At 30.7% G+C, this 16,867-nt stretch overlaps 1 protein-coding gene and 3 long non-coding RNA genes across 7 annotated transcripts; 2 read left to right on the forward strand and 2 right to left on the reverse strand.

The window, feature by feature from the left end:
• Nucleotides 1-374: 374 nt before the first annotated feature.
• Nucleotides 375-3,665, forward strand: LOC107362217 (uncharacterized). 2 transcript variants are annotated; one of them, XM_089265899.1, is made up of 2 exons: nt 375-535; nt 893-3,665. In XM_089265899.1, the coding sequence occupies exon 2, from the start codon at nt 2,983-2,985 to the stop codon at nt 3,514-3,516; it is 534 nt and encodes a 177-aa protein (XP_089122025.1). In that variant the 5' UTR covers nt 375-535; nt 893-2,982; the 3' UTR covers nt 3,517-3,665. The 2 variants fall into 2 exon arrangements, with proteins under 2 accessions (XP_089122025.1, XP_089122026.1); XM_089265900.1 differs by having other exon boundaries at nt 384-539.
• Nucleotides 3,666-7,718: 4,053 nt separating this feature from the next.
• LOC107362225 (uncharacterized) lies at nt 7,719-12,488 on the reverse strand. Its single transcript, XR_001568627.3, has 3 exons — nt 12,213-12,488; nt 8,508-11,820; nt 7,719-8,418 (listed from the first exon to the last, which is right to left on the reverse strand). It is a non-coding gene; the product is annotated as an uncharacterized LOC107362225 (long non-coding RNA).
• Nucleotides 12,489-12,517: 29 nt separating this feature from the next.
• Nucleotides 12,518-15,528, forward strand: LOC107362229 (uncharacterized). 3 transcript variants are annotated; one of them, XR_001568633.3, is made up of 4 exons: nt 12,518-12,752; nt 13,395-13,754; nt 14,439-14,611; nt 14,732-15,528. It is a non-coding gene; the product is annotated as an uncharacterized LOC107362229 (long non-coding RNA). The 3 variants fall into 3 exon arrangements; XR_003082238.2 differs by lacking the exon at nt 14,439-14,611 and having other exon boundaries at nt 12,533-12,752; XR_003082237.2 differs by lacking the exons at nt 14,439-14,611; nt 14,732-15,528 and having other exon boundaries at nt 12,521-12,752; nt 13,395-14,367.
• Nucleotides 15,529-15,891: 363 nt separating this feature from the next.
• Nucleotides 15,892-16,793, reverse strand: LOC107362227 (uncharacterized). The gene is made up of 2 exons (XR_001568630.3): nt 16,542-16,793; nt 15,892-16,311 (listed from the first exon to the last, which is right to left on the reverse strand). It is a non-coding gene; the product is annotated as an uncharacterized LOC107362227 (long non-coding RNA).
• Between the last annotated feature and the right edge of the window lie 74 nt (nt 16,794-16,867).

Raw genomic sequence — 16,867 nt, forward strand, 5'->3', positions numbered from 1 at the left:
ACTAGGGTTTACTTACCGTTTCATAGATATTATCAATTCATTGGTTGCTCATTAATTTGATTTTTCAATTGTTTTAATAATGAGCAGGTTAAAGATAATTAAGCAAATCAATTGATAAATAATGTAAATTATTGAATTAACAATAGATTAAGAGTTAAAAGGAGGTTGCTTTTATATGCATATTGATGTGGATATTAAAGATGGAAAGGGAATCGACCTAGTGAAGGATCTATGAGAAGGGATAAAGGATGAGAACGATGATAAAGAAAGGGAAATGTAAGAGAAATGAAAAACATATGGAGAGGGAAGATGGAGGTGGGAAGGATGATTAACAGAGAGAGAGTGGGAAGGATGAGGATAAATTTGTTTTTTTGTTGTTCACATCAAAAATGAGGCTTAAAATTTGCGCCTCATGTTGTTGTTGGTTTTCCTGTTACTACAGCAACTACCTCTGTAGTAAAGGTTGTAACCTTTATCATTAATTTTTGGATAATTTTGTGTGTTTCAATTTGGACTCTTCTCGATATTAACAACTGTAAGTAAGTCAACTCGAAGTGGACTGAGACAGAGAAAAAGAAAGAGAAGATAGGGAGAGGGAAGAAGCCAAACTATAAGTGAAGTGATCGGGTGAGTAAATGAGTGAGATTACATCGTGAGAAAATATTTAGTTCCCGTTTTTATTGAGGTTTATATTATTAATATTATAATAACAAACGCCTAAGGTGGCCTTGAAATTACTCTCTCTTTCTCTCTCTCTTTCTGTGTCTCTGTCTCTCCTTCAACTTAACTCGATGCTGACTGACTTGCCGGTCAGGCCTATGACAATTACCGTGTTACCTAAAGCCTACATTTCTCTTTCTTTTTTTTCCTGAACATCATCTGGTTTAAAAAGTGAGGACCAGTTTTTAACAGGACAACCTGGCCTATTGATACTGGATGGATGATAACAGCTGATTTTTACCCAACTTGAATGTTTCCTCAAACCGAAAAGGCTGCTGCTTCATTTTCACACAGTTACAAACTCGTGTTTTGCTTGCATCTTGTATGTTTAAATACACAGACCCTCTATGAGAACCGAGAGAACCTCTTCCCATCGCCATCATCAGCAGCAGCTTCGCACTCGTCATCTTTATCCTAAACTCCTGCTCTTGTCTGTTTGCCCATCCGTTTTGCAACTCTTTCAATTTCAGTTGCAGTACGAGGTCCTTCCTATTATGTCAATATTTTAGCAAACAATTGCTCAAAATTTAATTAATCAAAGCAACAAGTCGGACATTGAGAAAGGAATGGACTATTGTTCAATTTGCTTATTTGCTTAGCTTGCAATTAGACTGTGAACTACTCTTGTGGTATCGACTGAATGGAAATGTACATCAAACAAATAGACAGAACTCAGAACTTAATGCAGAACTGTGTTTTATGCTTAAATGCATACTAATTGAATGTCATCAAAATCATCAAAAAAAGTATATAACAGTAAAAATTTGCAACATTTTTACGTTTCTTATTGGAGTTGGATCATGAAATTTATATACATTTTAACTACAGCTTGAATTGCAATACTTGAGCAAACTTGAATGATATTGAACCTTGATTTAGCAACTTGGAAGATAAAGTTCATCAGTATTATTAATAACACGGAAAGAGTTAAATGAAGAATTGAAATTTAGGCGATTCTAAAGTTCATATTAGCACCTGATTTTGAAGCATGTGTTACTGGTTATACCGATGAAATTAGATTCAGTTCTCATTGGTAAGTCTTTGTTTTTCCCAAATTGAGGCATTTTGAATTACTGGATCTCTTGCATTTTGGATCATTGAATTCATGGCTCTGGCTTTTTCCACTGTAAATTGACTGTTTAATTCAAATTGATGTTCAATCGCCTGTTAAACCGCAGATTCCCAGCTGAATGTAGCTATAAATGCAAACCTAACGATGTTTTGTTTCTCAACAAATTACATTGATTGAACTTGGTCATTTTTTTTCTTTGTTTTTCGTTTTTTATCTTCTTCATCATCATCATATTACTCTCCTATTATATTTACAATCTCCACTATTAATATAAAAAAACCGTTGCCAATAGTAAAGGTGCGTTTAGCTTTCATTAAAAACTTACCTAGACAGGTGCTTAAGGTCATTATTAGGTTTTGCTTTTCACATGCTTTTGCAAGTTACATTTTCAAATATATCTTGGCGAGTGTTTCTCTTTATTAATTTGAATTGTTTCCATCTCGCTCTTTCTCTCTTCCTTTATTCAATCAACCCAGAAACAAATTTCACCAAATTTCCATAACATTCAGAAATCGCCTAGAAATTTTATTCCTCACTAATATTGGCAAGAAAATAGTATTGAAAGTTTCCATTGAGAGTGAAAGATTGAGACAAATTGAAACCTCCAATCATCTAATAATATCATACATTTGCCAATAGCAATAGCATTTAACAATTTAACAATCCAAGTGAACTGATTATGTTGAGCCGGAGCAAAAATTATGATCAATTTCATTTCGTGGAGTAACAAACAAAAAATGATTCAATTTCAAGAAGATAGATTTGACAGGTGAGAGGATGAGAAAGATTATACAGGTGAGTATATAATAGGAACGAGACCCTTCTGTTAATAATAATAAATGATAAACTTGAGCAAGTGGGAGGGCTTTTAAGGCAAAGGTGAACATTTTTATTGAGTAAAACCTGTTTCTGTTTCACAAAAAACATTGTACAAAAATGCTTACAGAACCTATCACCAGGGTTAAAAGATTTGCTCATCTGTCTGTCTGTTGCTTGTGCGTGGTAAAGGAAGCTAAAGGTAAAGCTGAAACAGCTTTTTGTTGAGTTACTTTCAGACTTTCTGTTGACTAGTTAACATCATTTTTTTACATTCTTGTAACTTTGTACCATTTTTACATCATTTTTGTTGTATTTTTGTATTACTTGTGTTATCTAGTAACAATACTAACACCATCCAATCAACATCAGAAATGGATAATCATTTATTGATAGAGGATCATCTTAAAGTTCAACTTCAATTTCAAATGCAACAACTTCAACAACAACTCTCACAACAGCTTCAACAGCAACATCAACAGCAACATCAACAACAGCAACAGCAACAACAATCAGTGAATTCTAATCATAATCAACATTCCCTGCCATTGGAAGATGCAACAAATAAAAATATTTTGAGGATAAAACGTGAAAAAAGGAAGCAGTTAAGATTGAGAGAATATCGAAATCTTTGTAAAATCATTCCTTCTCTTCATGGATTAAATGAAGTTCCTAAAGTTAAAATTATTAATGAAGCTGTTAAATACATTGATGAACTGCACCAACGATTAATACACAAAATTATCAAGTCATCACAAACCCAATCACATTCACCATCATTATCGTCATCATCACCATTACAATCACCAACAACAGCAACAACACCTACTACAGTAACAATACCTCTAACACCTCCATCATCTGAACCATCTTCGCCTTTACCATCACCACAATTGTCACCATTATAATAAGAGCTGATTTTCAATTAGCAGTTCAGTTGTTTAAATAATGCGTAAAATTAAATTGTGAAATTGAAAATGAATATAATTGTATGTAAGCATATTATATAATGTAATGTATAAATATCATTAAATTAAAACAATATTTTGTCAAGAAACTCATTTTCATTTTCATTTTGTTCAATTACGGAATAAGGTTTTTTTCGAGAAACTCAACTGAAGTTACTTTTGGTGGGAAACCAAAAATGCTCTTATTTTGAACAATAACATTTGATCTTAGCGAACAAATTGATAAGTTCGGTTTTTAGTTAAATTTGCCGATTTTTGTGACTGTAAGAGTTAAAAGCTAAAACTTTCTAATAAACTAAACTTTTATACGATGCAAGTTTTAGCTCTGATTGAGAATCGCGTTGAGTAAAGAGTTGAGACTTTATGGGTCTGTAGAAGCACAAAAACCGAGTCCATGAGTGCTATTAAAATGTTTCTCCCATGAACAGTTTTCGAGCAAATAGAAGTCAAAGCTGAAACTTAGATTCGCTTTTGTTCAATTATGGAGCAAGATATTTTTAAGAGATTCATTTTCGTGAAGTAACTTTTGGTGGGAAACCAAAAAATGCACTTATTTCAATCAATAACCTTTTCTGTTTCTGGTTAAAGAGATAAGTTCGGTTTTCGGTTAAATCGACAATTTTTTGTGGCCGTAAGAGTAAGAGAACTGAAACTTATTATTTATCGATTGATCATCATCAGATCTGACAGCATAAGTAATACAGTGTTATAACTTTTTCATACGATCTTGAATAGAGGTTTATTGCTAAATGAGCATCAATGTTAAAGCATACTCAATTTTCAGAATGCTCAATCGCATCCTTAAATATTTAGACTGAGTTTTGTATCAAGATGGACTCAGTTGCAAGTTTAAACATCATAAATAGTCTTAATACGATGCATAGTAAAAGTTTTACAGTTTGGTAACTTATTAGTTTATTGATAGAATAAGCGAAACTAGCATAAAATATTAAAATACAATCGATGCTCAATCCAATTCTCAAATGATTTACACTCAAACCTCGTATATTTTGCCTTTTTTGAGTGCGGACATCTAACGTTCAAAAAAATAGAATAAGCACATTTTTACTTATGTTGACTGTAAATTACAGTAGCTCACAATCAAATGAGCTCACTTTTTGACTCATTTGAGCAAATTTTATTTTCAGAGACTGTAATTTACAGTCACCGTAACTAAAAATTTGCTCATTCTATTTTTTTGAACGTTAGATGTCCGCACTCAAAAAAGGCAAAATATACGAGGTTTTGCTGTATAACTTTTCATCTATAGCACTGCATTACTTGGGCTGTCAGATCTGATTATTTACAGTCAACTCTCACTTATTTTGACAAAAAACAGCTCCATCTAGCTGCCAACTGAGCGATCATAATTTTTTGTTTTCCAATTTTTGATCTTTTTATCGATGCTGATTATTTATCTGCGAGTTTTCATTCAAGTTATAATGAACTAATTAAGGAATCAGTCAATAAATTATTTGATCATTTCATCGAATTTTTCACTAGAGTTTTTCATTTGAATCTTGAGCTGGCGCTGATTCTTTTGTCAAAATACTGTTTTTATGAAAGTAAATGGTTACTTTGTTAGTTAGTTAGTTAAAGTTGATTTTGCATAGTAAGTAAAGGAAGACTGTTATTGTCCTTAAATTTTCCACGATTTCTACATTTTCTTGGTGTAAACTCACAAATATCAGTCTAATTGTTGCTATTAATCATTCAAGAATTGAATTGAGCATCCTGAGCATTGATTATATTTCAATATTGACAAATGGAACCGATTTCGATTTGGAACAGTCCCTCCGATGGACAATCATTGATAAAATAGAGTTGAAAATTTTGGTCTCTTTCTGTACAGATGAGACATCGGCAACTATTTTTCGGACATTGATTCAATCGTGCCTTTTAAGCTTTGCAATAATTTTCCTTAAAATCCTTTTATGCCACAATTTTTGCACAAAAATTTGGGTAAGGTTTTACTTTTACGGAGAAAGGCGTTACAAAATGAACATATGAGAAGGCATTTAAACGCTTAGCCAATGGTGGAAGTATTTTTAAGAGTGTTTTTGATTAACACTGAAATTCAAGAAAAATAAATAATTAAAACAGATAGATATTTAGAACTAGCACAAGCTAGGATTAGCACCTAGTTTGCAATGAATTTACTCTTACAATAAACTAACCTTTTCAGGTTTTGCATAACTCTTATCAAGCTACAATTAATAGTCAATTAAATGTTGAATAAACACAAAAAAGTTGATTGTTAAACATGTAAAAAGCAGCAAAGTGACTGTAGTTGCACAAAGCTGACAGAGCTTGAAGACAACAATAATGTTGACTGTAAAGACTAAATGGTTATTGAGCACAGGGAACCGGATGTGTCCATGGTATATGGGCAAGGTCAGTGTGGTGTAAAAATCAGTACAATACAGAGTAAAAAAAGAGCAAAAAAAACGAGAAAATTGAACAAGTTTGGGTAAAAAAGAGCCAAAAAAATGTCATAAATTTGTATCCAAAGAAATGCAATTTTATGCCTTTTTCATGCTCATCGGAAATTGTTATTATTCATTATTTTGTATCCCTACCTTTGGGCTATAAAAGCTCAATTATTATCATATACATTATTTAAATTAGTCGGTCAGTTTGGTTTCAAATGGTTAACCAAGGTTAAGAGTTTCAATTTTAAGGGTAAAAATGAAAAGATTGAAAATTTTGGATGAAAAGGCAAAAAAGTGAATCGTTTTCTCAACTTACGAAGGAAGTTACAATTAATTAAAACACCCTTAAGGTGTTAATTTTGTCAATGATAAGGTTAAAAGAGGAGGATTATCAAAGAAGATAATCATCATTTTCATTATCAATTGGATAAGGATGGTTGACCGTTAAACTGAAACCAATTAAGGTGACAATGGGACAATCTTAAATAGCGCGCCTTGAAGCTTTACTTTGTGAGCGCTGCTGACTTTGTATTACATATGAGTTACATGTTTTGTTTTTAAGTTATTGCTTAGTTTTCAATCATTTTAATCATTTTTCATTCAATTTCAATTAACTTGTGTTAATTATTTCGGGAAACAAGTTGCTAATTATTATGTTACAAACACAGTTTTCATTTGTTCATCATTTGTTTCCTTTTTGTACAGTGATTTGGAGTGCTTTTTGTGTGTTTAGTTTTCCCTTTGATCCTGTTTTTTTTGCCATTTTTGGTTATTGTGACAATTTGTTGACCACATTTTAACAGATAAAAATTGGACCTTTTTTAGCTAAAACATAACATTCTTGGTTTGTAAATTTGTTTCTATTTTGGACTCACTCATTAGTTGTCAACAACTGTTAAACATCATCTTGATTAAGCTGGAAATTTGGTTGGTCAAAAATTTTAATCATGCTGAGTTATAAATCAAGTCAACTGACTTTGAAAAGACCACTCATTTCATCTATTTACCTTTTGACAGTCACAGTTAAATTGTAATGCCAGTCAAATAGTGCAACTTGATTTATGATTTAATTAACTTTTTCTCATCTGACAATCACTGTATTTACTTGCATAACCAGTTAACCAAGCAACAGGTTAAAGGTTAAGGTCTGGGTTACTGTTTTAGCTTATCGATGCAAATATTTACTGTCAAATAAGACTTATTTTCACAACAAGATTTCATGTAATAATATCAAAAAGTGATTCATTGAACCTTGTTTTTGTAACAGAAACAGTTTCAAGTTGATCTTTGAGTAGTTTCAATATTATTTAAACAATTTTCATTGCCATTATCGTAATTAAATAACTAGTCCATTTATTTATTGATAATGAGAGAAAAGGTTTTATTGAAAACCCATCAGACTGATAATTTGATTAGCTTTGATTGTTGTTATTGCTTTTTTGTTGCAATTTGTGCGAATACAATTTTCACGATTGCAATTAATAAATATGTTCATTTCAACAGTAAACCTGAATAACTTTCATCGTTATAATCAAGTATAATTAAGGTCAAAACAGTGCAGAAATCAACAATCAAAAGTTTAAGATGATGTTAATAATCATCATAATATTAAGTTGAAAAGTTGTTGATTTGTGAAATGGTTTTTTCACGTCAACTCAGCACGAAGTGAAATTGTTTCTTACAACAAAATGGTAATAATTTATACACACATTGTATGTGATAATTGTCTGGGCGATTTTGCTTTTATGTAACATGATAATAATGATGATGATGATTGTAATGCTAATAATAATAATGTAATCTAAATGTAATAGATAAAGTTAGGAGAGAGAAAGAAAAAATATAAACTAAATTAAGACGATTTATCTAGGTTGAAAGAGGATGAAATGATGTTTCTTGGTGATTTTACATTCTCTCTGCCTGTGAAAGCAAATCAAGGTAGAGAGCAATTAAAGTAAAGGTGATGAGGGATTCAATAGATTGTAATACAGCCAGACCCATTTACTTTACTTGTGTAAATTAATGGTTAAACTATTGAGGGTGAAATGAAGACGATGGTGATGATGAGAGCACAAGAAATGTAATCAACAGTCAGTTTCATCGGCTTGTTAGAGATTCATGTTGCCAACCAAAAAGTCCCGAGAAAATAGGTGTGGACAAGGTAAGATAAGTCAGGTCAGGCCAAAGTTTGACTTTTGGTTCCTATTTAGTTGGGTACAATTAATTTAACTTGTTTATATGTTGTAAAGCACAGGAATGATCGTTGTTGTTGCCTTTGTTGTTGTCCATGTTCATGTTCAAGTTGCTGTTGTGGGGAGGAGGAGGGAGGGATGATGAGGATGAATTAGGTGTATTGATGAAGGCGGAGGATTATGGTTAATTGGAAAGGTGAAAAGGTAACATATTGAAACTAAAAAAAGCACAAAAAAAGAAATAGAAAATAAATTATCATTGGCTCAAGAGAAAATCTTTTTGTTTCTTTTTAAAAAGAACCATTACCTGGTTAAGGTGAGAATCCACATTTAGCTAACATCGTCCATTAACGTCCAGTACATCATTTAACTTTAATCTTTTTACCTTTTCACTTTTACTAAACCAATTTAAAGATAATTAGAAAAATAATAGCAACACTTTGTTGTTGAAAAAAATGCGGTTAATAATTGTAACCTGAAAAGGGGTTGTTGAAAAATAAATTTATGATTTTTGCCAAATGTTTAACAAAATCCCAAAGAATCAATGTAATCATGTTACATGTCAATTCTGTGTAACAATTGAAAATTGAAAGAACTAAATTGTTATTAGTTTAACTTGTATTGACAGAAAATTAATTATCTTAAACAGTCGAAACAATTACAAATTAAATATAGTGTGAGGTTAACACATGCAAGTCTAATTGAAAACAAATGGCATATCAAAGATTGTTATTGAATTATGACATGTTGAGGATTAATTAAAGATTAATGGATTTATCTATAAGCTTGTTTAGTTTCAAAGATGCTTCAGTAATCTTCAATAATCCATTAGACAGATTATTATTTAATAATAACATTGGATAATAGTGAAATTAGCAAATAATAATACAGATGAGTTGATAAGCTATTTTAAGAGAGACTCGTTTCGGACAAGGATTGGTATCTGTATTGATCTTTAATATCTGCTTTTGAGATCAGATTCAAAATAAATGTCTTTTCATTGTTGATTGTTGTCTTTTGATTAAATAATTTGCTATAAACTAATTAGTTTGCTTTGGGAATCTTGAAGTTTATAATGTTTAAAAGCCTAACCTGTTGATTGGTATTTTCAAACTTCAATAAGTTTTGGGAATCTCAACATCTTTACGCTCATCAACGTCATCTTTTGAGCAAATAAAAGTACCATTGGAATGTTTCACCTGCCTTTTTGCTAAGCTTTCCTCAAAGGTATTGTTAAGTCTGCTATAACATAAAAGATAGTAAAGGAAATCACATTTTCATTGATATTAACAACAACAACAATCTACCGAATTCGGCATCAGAAAAAAAAGGTAAGCAAGTCACAAAAAAATTACTACAAATGCAGAAGGTAAAAAAGGCAAAAAAGCCTTTCACTTCATTTTTTGTTGTTGAAAGTGTTGTAAAGTTTGCAAATAAGGTCCTCTTTTTGGTCTTCAACATCACATATGGTCAATGAAAAATGTACCATAGTGGTTGACCAAATAAAAAATACTTACGGATTAAGTGATGTTTTATTATCAATTGAATTTATTTTTACTTTTCATAATCATTTATACATATGTCATCATTGAAATTGAATAAGAAACATTGTTGACTAGTTTTTTTAAATAACAGTCCAGGTTATCAAAATTAGTAATTGAAATTGCTTTGAAAAATTTATCTTCTGCATTTACATGTAAACCTTATTCAATAATAATTATTTGGATGAAATTTTCTTCACTCAATTGACAAATCTTCTTACACTCTGTTTGTATCGCTCATTTAAGAGTGATAATTACAATAATCTTGAATCTAGTTGATGGTGATTAACTTTTCTCTTTCTCTTCATGTTCACAGTTTTTAGGTTGGGCTATTATTACCTTATAATTATCGTGAATCGAGTTGATTATTGGTCTTGGCTGTTTTGGCTCTTGAACGCTGCAAATAAAGGAGACAATTTCGTCAGTCAGCAATATTGAAATCCTCTAACAATTCCTGATCAGCCATCTTGAAATTGATTTTAATGGTAACCATTGATGATGTTGATTATTGGTTTTGGCTTTTTGTCTCAATTGTACAGAAATGCTGAAAATTATTGGTGTTTTTAATTGCTAAAGGAAACGTGAATAGATTACATTGTTATCATTGGTTAATAATGGATTTTACAAGGGAATGAGAAAAGTCAAGTCAATATAAATATGTACAATTAACTCAATGATTTACTGTTATTGCTCTTGAACATTACATTTTTTTTTATTTTATTATTTCCTCAGACTGACCCAATTGTTACCTAGCAAGGTAAATTTAATGTTTCCGGTGCGATTGTAAACTGTAATTCAACATTCAAGTGTTCAACCTGATTATTTGATGATTTTTTTCCCAATCAAGTGTTAACTTTTTTCTGCCAAATGCTTTTTCTTATCAACTCACCACAATTAACAATATTTACAAGTTGATTGTGATTCTGAGTTACTTGGACATTCTAATTCTCAAGTTTTAAATGATTAATCAGCTTTAAAATGTATGGCTTTATGTATTTACTCAGTTTTGGTGGTTAAATCAATTTTAAAAGGCAATTTTTCTGGGTTTCAATAATTTTGCAAATCAAAAAAAAATCAAGGTGTGTATAATTGTAATAATGAATCTGGAATAATTGATTGTAATGCCTTCCAGTTGATCCAATAAAGTGTAACAAGTTGTTTGATTGTTACAAACAAAAAATGAAAATGTATTTAGTTGTTATTACCAGCTAAGCAAATACGTTGAAATACAGGCTGTTGAAAGGTAATCATTGATGATAATCAAGGGAAACAAAATAAATAAAGATAACCATGTTAAAGATGGTTCATTGTTGATAAGGTGTTTGAGATATTTGAAGGTCACACAGTGTGAATTAAATAACCTGATGGTCAAAATATAAGGAAGACGATGAAAAGGTGACCAATGTTTACCCAATAGCTAAAGGTTTCTCTTTTTGCTTCCAATTGATTGTTGAAAGGCTTTAACATTTCCCTTGCACAGCATTTTCTTTGTTCTTAATCAATGTTGAAAAGGTAAACTGGAAACTTGACTAAAGATGATGATGATGATGACGATAATAATGATGATGATAATGATGAAGATAAATGAGGGTGAAATGGTAAGGAAAATATTGTTCAAGATTGTTTACTCAAGGTGAGTGAAGGTAAAAGTATCTCTGGGAAAATTTTTGTTGGTCATTTGTTTTTCTTTTTGCTTTGTGGGTCAACATTTCACCTATCCAGCTTTACTCTTTCTTTACCTTTTCTCTTGCGTTCCAAAGTGTTCTTGGTTAAAATATTAGGCCTTTACCTTTGACCGAAATACAAAATTGTTTAAATGGTCTGTTTTCCAACATGCATTGAAAAGGCTCTTTTGTCAATGAATTTTGTTTTTCCAATCCAATGAAAAGGACTCAACGAATTATGAGTATTATATAAAAAAGAGAAAGGGTTTATTTTGGTCATCAAAATTGTTGCTTGAATGATCAATGAATAGAATCTGTGCCCATAAATTGACCATCCAAGTGTATACAAGAATCCGTTTATCTGAATCTGGTCAGTTGTGAAGCCAGGCTCTTTAGGAAAAGTCCAAAGGATAACCTAGAAAAAAAGGGTGACAAGGAAGAGAAAGAAAAGAGAGAGTTAAGCCTAAGAATAAATAATATGATAATAATATATTCATCTTGAGTTTTAAATTTCTTGTAAATAAAATATAAGTGAAATAATCAAAATGATAATAATGAGAGGTAAGAAAAAAAAGGTTAAGGTTAAGGTTAAGGTTGTTAGGAGGGCGAAAAAAAGCAAACCAAAAGATGCAGTGAAAGAGGTAAGAAAAAGGGATTAGATTTTCTGTGAAAAGGTTTATTTGATCAATTCACGGTTTTATGAATTTCAACAACACAATTTAACAATGAGGTTAACTAATGTAATACGATAATATTAATAATAATAAAGGGTGACTATTTATTTATAAAATAATCATAATAGTTTACCTGAAGAACGATGAAGATAACCAGTGAAAGGAGAGAGAGAGAGAGAAAGCAATGAGGTTTTACTTGTATAGTAATCACAGACAAGGGTCAAGCCTTTTTTTCATAATATTTGTTGCTCTAGAGATTTTTCATACTTTCTTAACTTTATTGTTAGTTTCAAGTTTCAATCATTTTCTTTGGTCACTGTTAATAAAAAAAAATATTTGCATAAATATTTTGACCACATTGTATTTTTCAGTTTAAATCTTTTAACCAACAAACTTGATATTAATGGTTCTTAGGCCTTTCATTAGATGGTGTTGAAGTTGTAACCAAAAGGGTGACGCTTACCAATCAAGTGTCAATCTTTTTCCTTTATTTTATGTGACTTATAAGTTTCCATGTTATTAATAATATTAATTATGTGTAATTATGAATAATAATTATGTGTCAGCCTGCCGACACTTGAACACTCGGCGGCTTCGTAATTTAAATTTACTGATGAATAAAGCTGAAGTGTAGTACCAAAGCTACATGTTGTGTTTCTCTATAGATGTAGTGGTAAGTATGGGTTGTCCAACAAAAATGGACTTTTAACTCTTTCTTTTAAGCTCTCTTCATTTTAACAAGATTCATTGACCCAAATGGACCCAACAAATCATCCATGTTAAACTCCTTCCTATAAAATACTGATAAATCGACAGGAACTACAGTCCTAATCTAAAAGAGTTTGACTTTTACTCTTTGCATAATCTGCATTACTAGGCCTATTGAAGATCTTTGACAAAAATATTTTTTGAATAATTTTGTGTTTTATTGTTGCTTTATTCATTTTGATTGATTATTTAACTTTAGTACGATTCTAAATCAAATTAGATCATTGCATGTAAATACTTTTAGATGCATTCTAGTGTTACTAGTCCATCAAATTGTGAGTATTTTTGCCATCGCTCAACTTTTTTTTCACATGAACTTGCCATTGCACATTGAAACTTTAGTTTATACTGATTGTTTTTTAATTGTTTACCTTAAATTGCTCATTATTCTTCTCCCCAAGTTATCATTGTTATTCAATTTTCAAATATCTGTTCTCGTGATAACCTTAAGGCAAATTATTTTATGCAAAGTCAATGTGTTGATAAGAAAAGATTGTTTCTCTTGTAACAACTTCTTAAGTAACCTTCTTCTTCTTCTTTTTTTCAGCTAAATTAAGGTTCACCCACTGATCATCATCATCATCATCAACAATCAACACTTGGAGGCGATGGTTTTAATAATGTTGAACACTCTTATTGTTACAAACCTGCTGTTAAACCATTAAAAAGATTAATAATCTTTGACCAACGAAAGTGAATCTACAATTGTCATAGATGAAGATGAGATTGAAAAATGTTTACTATTCAACAGTTACTCGAATACACCCAACAAAGGCCGCTGTTATATAATGGTCAATGAACATGTTGAGATTCACCAGTCTTAATCTATGGTCTGCAGTTGATTGGTAACTTATAAAACAAAAGCCAGACTAAAGTTGGAAGAAACCTTTAGGAATACTTCGTCATGGTAAACAACCTTTCTGCAGATTTATCATTGAAGCTTTCACCTGTATTTTCCTATGATAAATCATAATGTTTGAGTAGGCAATGCAAAAAATAGTCAACTTAATAATTTTTGCTACAATTAATGCTAGCCTTTTTATATTGGGAAATATGATATAATAATGCATTAATAATTTTGTAAATGTATTTATGTGCGTTTCTGCCTTACGGCCATTTTGTCAAATAAGTTGAAGTAAGGTTTTAAGGATTTGTTAGTTGATTCCTATTGAATAGCCTGAACCTACGCAAATACCTTTACTTTATAACATTCAACTTAATATTTTAAAGCTTGTCCAAGATGAACACACACACACACATCTCATCTTCATCTTGGCCATCTACGGCTCTTTGAGTAGATGATGATAAAAAGGCAGGTAAAAGATGAAAACCACAAAAAAAATTGGCATACCTTAAGATTATGGGCTAAGTCTGGGTAAAGTTGTCGATCACATTAACCTTATTTTCATGTTATTATATTTTAAGATGTTGACTGATTGATCTTACCTTCCTTATCAAGTATCAGTTGATTATTGAATTGATTGTAAATGAGAGAATTAAAATTATGAATTAGTCTTTAATTTGCCATTTTTCCTATTTTCAATATTGTCTTGAAACATTTAAACATATTTTACCATCCTTTGTTTTGCAGCCCTTAAACAATATCTTGTTTAACAATCAATTTACAATTTAAAACCTATTAACTTGAAACGATGAAAACATGATAAATTACTTCAATACATTAATGGTAGATTTAAACATAATATACTGTACTTATTTAGTTGATGATTTGATAAAACATACAAGAATTGATTCTCATAAAAGGTAAAAACTTGTCTTCCTTATACTTTTGCTTCAACATTTTATCATGATAACATCAGCTTAACATAAAAGTAAATTAGTTTTAATTGCATCTAATTTGATTCTTATATTTTTACCTCACAGATTCAACTGATATTTCAATCAACTAATTGACTAAACCACAACAATTTGGATTGGACAATTAAATCCCAAAAAGGATAAAAGATGTCCATAAAAATTGAAATATAATCTTGGCCAATATTCAAATCAGCTGTAAACCGAGAATCACTTTCACTGGATTAACTAAGAATTAAATTTGCTGCTGATTAAAATATTGTATTATAATCAATGATTGTAATTTGATCTGATAATTTACAAGCCAGAAGATGATGTGAAAGATGGACAACAATGAATTGGTTTCAATTGGAAAAGGCAAAGGACACGGAAAACGCCTTAAGGTGATATTATTTGCAGATTTATGTCCTTGATATTTCTTGGTGATTATATTGAACAATTTAACCACAGTTTAATGAGATTCATAATCTTAAAAAATCATTGATAAAACCGTGAGAAACCAGAAGACATTTTGCTTCACACCTTGAGTCTGGGTGTGACAATCTTACAAGGTAATAATTAAGATTTTCACCTTTACCATCTTCATCTTGAATCTCATCATTATCATCATCATCAATATAATCGATTAGGTGTCCACTAAGGTGATGAGAAATGTAAAAATAAGGTTAACTAATGATGAGCAATCTTGATTAACGCCATTTCACAATTGAATATTTATGTTTGGCAAAGCAATGTAACTCAGCGAAAATTCATCTGCTCAATCAATTTGTTGTTTGTTTATTATACTTGGAGTGTTAATAAATTCAATTAACTCTCCTAATACAACTGACAACACTTTTAATTCAATAAAATCATTTGCCGTATTAGATTAATATTTGATTAATTTAACGATCCTAGATGATTGAAATAATATTCAAATTGCATCCAGTTTTTGCCAAATTTTCATTTCTCAAGTTAAATAATCATTTGATGATTTTTTCGTTACTTCAATGTTTCTCGGCTTATCACTTAGTTTATAGCTAATTTGATTAACTTGATAATGAATGATTATCATATTAAATTAATAATTAATTTCAGGTTAATCTGATTCTGATTCCATTTTTGGGTCCCATCTAATAAAACATAAATCTTATCACGTTAATCGCACCAAAGGGCTGCAATTTTCACAATCAAAACAGGTTGTTGTTTAAATTATTATACCTTAAAGAGGCTATTAGGAAACGTTAATTAAATTTGCGTTAATTAGCAATTAGTTGATTGTCAATACACCAACAATATAAGAAAAAGGTTGAATCATAAATCTTGTGAAATGGCCATCTAAAAGGTGGAAAATGTTCAAGACCAAAGTATATCGCTTTCATTGAATTGACTGATGAAAAATCTTTTGTTGGTCCTTATCCATGGAAATTAAACTAAACTTCATTTTATTGTGTAAATTAAGGAGCCATTTGAAAATTTGCTTTCATCTCCAAAAGATTGTGAACAAGACTCAATGACCTATCACTTTGTTTCTTTGTCTGCCCATTGAAAATCCATTAAAAAGTTATATCCAAGTGGAAAAGCGCACTGTATGTGTTCCTCGGCATCTCTTCCTCTTCACTGCTTTTCATCCTCAATAAATTTAATTTTATCGATCATTAGTCATCATACTGGAAAAGAGAGAGAGAAAAAAGAAGCGTCAATGTAACTGTTGTCAAGTTAATTTAATACATTTCAACTATCCAGTTAACTTTGTTTATTGGTAATTATTTAAGCAAAAATAAGGGGAAAATGGGAATCAACGATAAAGAAAGACTATACACAATAACATACATTTTGTCTATACATTGGTCTATATAGTGGTCTATTCATTTGTTCACTTAAAAGATGTTTTACTGACCTTTTTTACCTTTTACCTTTTACCTTTAAAGATCAAAACACAGTAGGACTTAAGATGGTTATAATCAGTATGATGATGAAGATGATAAGAGCATAGAAACTAATATTATAATTTCAACATAAGAAGCACATAAGTTACATGTTTCGGAGTTCACAATGACACTGACCAAACCTTCTGTGTTTCTATTAAAACTGTAAGGTTGACAGGGTTTCACTGTAGACACATAATTCACTGATTGTGATTATTGGAGAAGAAGAGCGTAAATGGGAATTAAATTGTAAAATTATGAGACACTAATTACATAAGATTGCATTGTCGTTGTCAAT

The sequence above is a fragment of the Tetranychus urticae genome, chromosome 1 (genome assembly GCF_039701765.1).
Source record: "Tetranychus urticae isolate SD_2017Ah chromosome 1, NJAU_TeUrti_SD_1.0, whole genome shotgun sequence".
NCBI classification, from domain to species: Eukaryota; Metazoa; Arthropoda; class Arachnida; order Trombidiformes; family Tetranychidae; genus Tetranychus; species Tetranychus urticae.

Coding starts and splice junctions, on each gene's coding strand:
- LOC107362217 (XM_089265899.1), top strand. CDS start 2,983: ATGGATAATCATTTATTGATAGAGGATCATCTTAAAGTTCAACTTCAA.